A 3,289-nucleotide genomic window follows, 5' to 3' on the forward strand; every position below is an offset into this window, starting at 1 on the left:
CACGCACCCCCCCCCTCCCCCACATTAAGGACAGATTCCCTAAATTCATCTCCTTCACACTTATCAGATACCACCTGATAAGAAATAAACCAATTTGGTATCTGAATTGATCAGTTGTATATAGCTTTAATAGATGCTGGATTCTAAAATCAGTCTAGAGTTCCAGCCAGACACAAGAAACTGATCTCTGCTCCAGTTCACAGACCTCCAAATCCTGCAGAGCAAACACACACTTCTGTATTGATTTAAGTAATGTCTGGTACCTGCAACATGTTGCTTTTCTGGATATCCTGTGCCCCAACCCCTCTCCAAGTTTATTGGTGCTTAATAAACTCAGTTAATCTTCCAAAAAAATGACTCATCCCAAGTCATTTAACCCCACAAAGTCAGATTCCACCCAGAGGCAAGACTCTAGCCCAGTGAGCCATCTGGGGATTTTTATTTTGGAGGTTTCTTTGGCACCAGTCAGACTTTAGGAAAAAACACGATACAAACCACAATAATCAGCTTGTCACGCTTCAACCCCAAACTAACTTTTTGACAGTTATAAGGCAATATACAGTAATAAAAACCTGACAGGGGATCCGAGTCCCATTAGTAAGTATTGCCATATGGAGCAAAAGTGATGAAATATTGTCACCTTAACAGAAAGAGGGGAGATCTCTTCATCAGAGCACCTGTTTTTGCAATAACCAAGTCTAAGGACACTTGGCTCACTTGAGAGATTTACTTTCACTTCCTGTTGTGTCCACAGGACAGGAAGTGAAGGGAATCTACGCGATAACATGGGGGGGAAGTTAGGGTCATCAGGTTAACATAACAGGAGGAAAAAGCCTGAAAAAAGAAAACTAATGCAGTGACCACATCTAAGGACTGGCGAGCTGCATCATATTAAACTTTGAATTCAGATATTCTTTGAAGCAGTTATAATCAGTACATGGGCCCCTTACCACCTACAACACGTTGAGGAAGAGCTACACCTAGGACTCGAAGGATAAAATGCCTCTTTATACCTTAGGATTCAGACTTCTCAAACATGAAGCCAGTGATTGGCTGTAAAACAGGACATTTTACCTCTAGCATACTTTGCCTAAAAAAATAAAAATTCCTCAATGCTGTCCCATGTCCCCCACATGGGAGATCTACCCTCTATTGTCCTAATGACCATTATCAATAGCAATTAAACAAATGGGGGGTTTCTGGAGCCAAAAATTAAAATTACATAGTAAAAAATATATTGACATTCCTTTGGAGAGATTCCCTCTTCTAAAGTGATGGAAATCACCCCAATGGGTCACTGGCATTGGAAAAAGTCTAGGGAGACCCTATAATGGACACTAGGCAGAAGCTCAAACAGTTGCCATTTTACTTATACCACAGTAATACGTCAAAACTTTTTTTGTTTAAAGTATGGAAGGGTTAAAAAAAACTGCCAGGTAATGTTTTTCTGCAATCTATAGACCATTAGAGTAGTGATGGAAGATGATAAAAGAGAAGTCTCTCAAAGTAAAGAGAATTCTCATAGACCGATTTCCCCATCGGAAGAGCTCCCCTTACCGCTTGCTCTGGGGACAACTCAATTTTACATTGTCCCCTTAAATTCTTTCCCAGTGACAGTAGTCACAGTACTATCAAATAAATCTCAGCTGGAGCACAGCATTAAACATTTGACAGTAACCCTTCCCCACTATCCAAAGTTCACCTAGAGATAGAGATAACGTACCCAACCATTGCAAGGAAAAAAGCCTCTAGTTAAAAAAGTTAGCAAGGGGAGTCACCCATAAACTGAATAGAACAACCTGATGGTTTCATAGGCAGGCCTGCACATTTTAAGACTGAAGATGGTCATGAGCCCAATGATGACTGGTTCTCTTTGCATACACAAGTTTCAGACTCAAGACACATTCATGAAAGAAGACTACAGCATGTGCCAGAGATCCATCAGCAGTTCTGAGGTCATTAGACAATCTCAAGTCAAAACAGAACTAGACCCTAACCCAGATTATGTCTTACCTGTCCAGCAGCTGCCTCCAGCTTCTCCAGGGACCTGGGATCAAACCCACCACACTTGTAGATGAGATGACCCGTGGTGGTGGACTTCCCAGAATCCACATGTCCAATGATAACAATGTTCAGATGAGTCTTTCCCTTATCAGCCATCTTCTCCTTCTCTCTTTTTCTCTGTAGCCTCACAATACACACCTCTCCTCTGTTGTGGGACTAGGAACTGTTGACCTGGATGGGTTATATAGCATCAACTGCTGATAATGGGGAAGTATGGTACCAGCTGAGGCCTCCTGGTCTGGGGGGGGAGGCTCAGGTTTTCATGATTAACAAAATTATTCAAAGTTAACCCATTCAGTACAGGGAGAAGCTAGTAGAAGAGTCTGCTGGAGATTGTACACAAATGGACAGAAGTCTGCTTGGCGACTTTGAGTGGCGTTCTGTGCGGCATTGAATTGCTTTCCCTATTGGCGCATCTGCTGGGTGAGTGATAGAAGTGAACGGACATTGCAGGGAAGGTGGTGATATGTACAGCAAGGTTAAGGCTTCTCCAAAATGCTGGAGCCGTATTCTCATTGGGAGGAATTTATCAAAACTGGAGCAGAGAGAATCTGGAGCAGTAGCCCATGGTAACCAATCGGTATCTCTCTTCAGTTTATTCAGTTAAGGCCGGTTCACACCACAAAGAGTGCGTTCCAGAGCGTTCGGCCACTGGAACGCAACCCGGACAGCTCTCTGCGTTCAGGGGTGGGAGGGGGCGTGGCGGTGCATTAAAGTCAATTGTCTGCTCCAGTTTTGATAAATTCCCCCCGTGTTCTTCCACCGACAAAGTTTGAGGGGCTCTTGCTGGTCAGCATTGAGGGGCCCTGTAATGCTGGTCAGCCAAGCTGAGATTAGCAGAGGTCGGGGACAGATGTACCACCAGAGATGAGACAGATATTCACTCTAAACAGACGCACAGTTAGGAAATGGTCAGGGGCACGTTTTATCATGTCACATTGCTATGTGTAGTGCTACAATGCAGCTGCCTTATTATCACAAATCTGTTTCAAATTGTCTCACTGCTAGTGTTTAGCTTTGTCTGGATGTACAACAGAATTGATGTCCCCACATAGTGCTGTGCAATAACGCATGTGGTACCGCACTCTTTGCTGCAGACCACTGCCACACGTGTATGTGAATTACCATTTTTCCTTAATATCACCTCAATGCACTTGCACTACAGTTCACGGCAACTCATAATGTGCGCAGTATGACCTTTGAACACTTGCTGTCCCCTCCCCCC

General features: G+C 43.6%; 1 protein-coding gene across 1 annotated transcript in view; it reads right to left on the minus strand.

Moving 5' to 3' along the window:
• The window catches only part of LOC108788522 (elongation factor 1-alpha), a 13,644-nt gene extending 11,484 nt beyond the window's left edge, over window positions 1-2,160 (minus strand). Inside the window, exon 1 of the mRNA XM_018558300.1 lies at window positions 2,014-2,160. Within this exon, the coding sequence (XP_018413802.1) occupies window positions 2,014-2,160 (147 nt within the window). The remainder of the gene's footprint in view (window positions 1-2,013) is intronic.
• Window positions 2,161-3,289: the final 1,129 nt, after the last annotated feature.

Source organism: Nanorana parkeri, unplaced genomic scaffold (genome assembly GCF_000935625.1).
Source record: "Nanorana parkeri isolate BGI_ZX_2015 unplaced genomic scaffold, ASM93562v1 scaffold15, whole genome shotgun sequence".
Lineage (NCBI taxonomy): Eukaryota > Metazoa > Chordata > Amphibia > Anura > Dicroglossidae > Nanorana > Nanorana parkeri.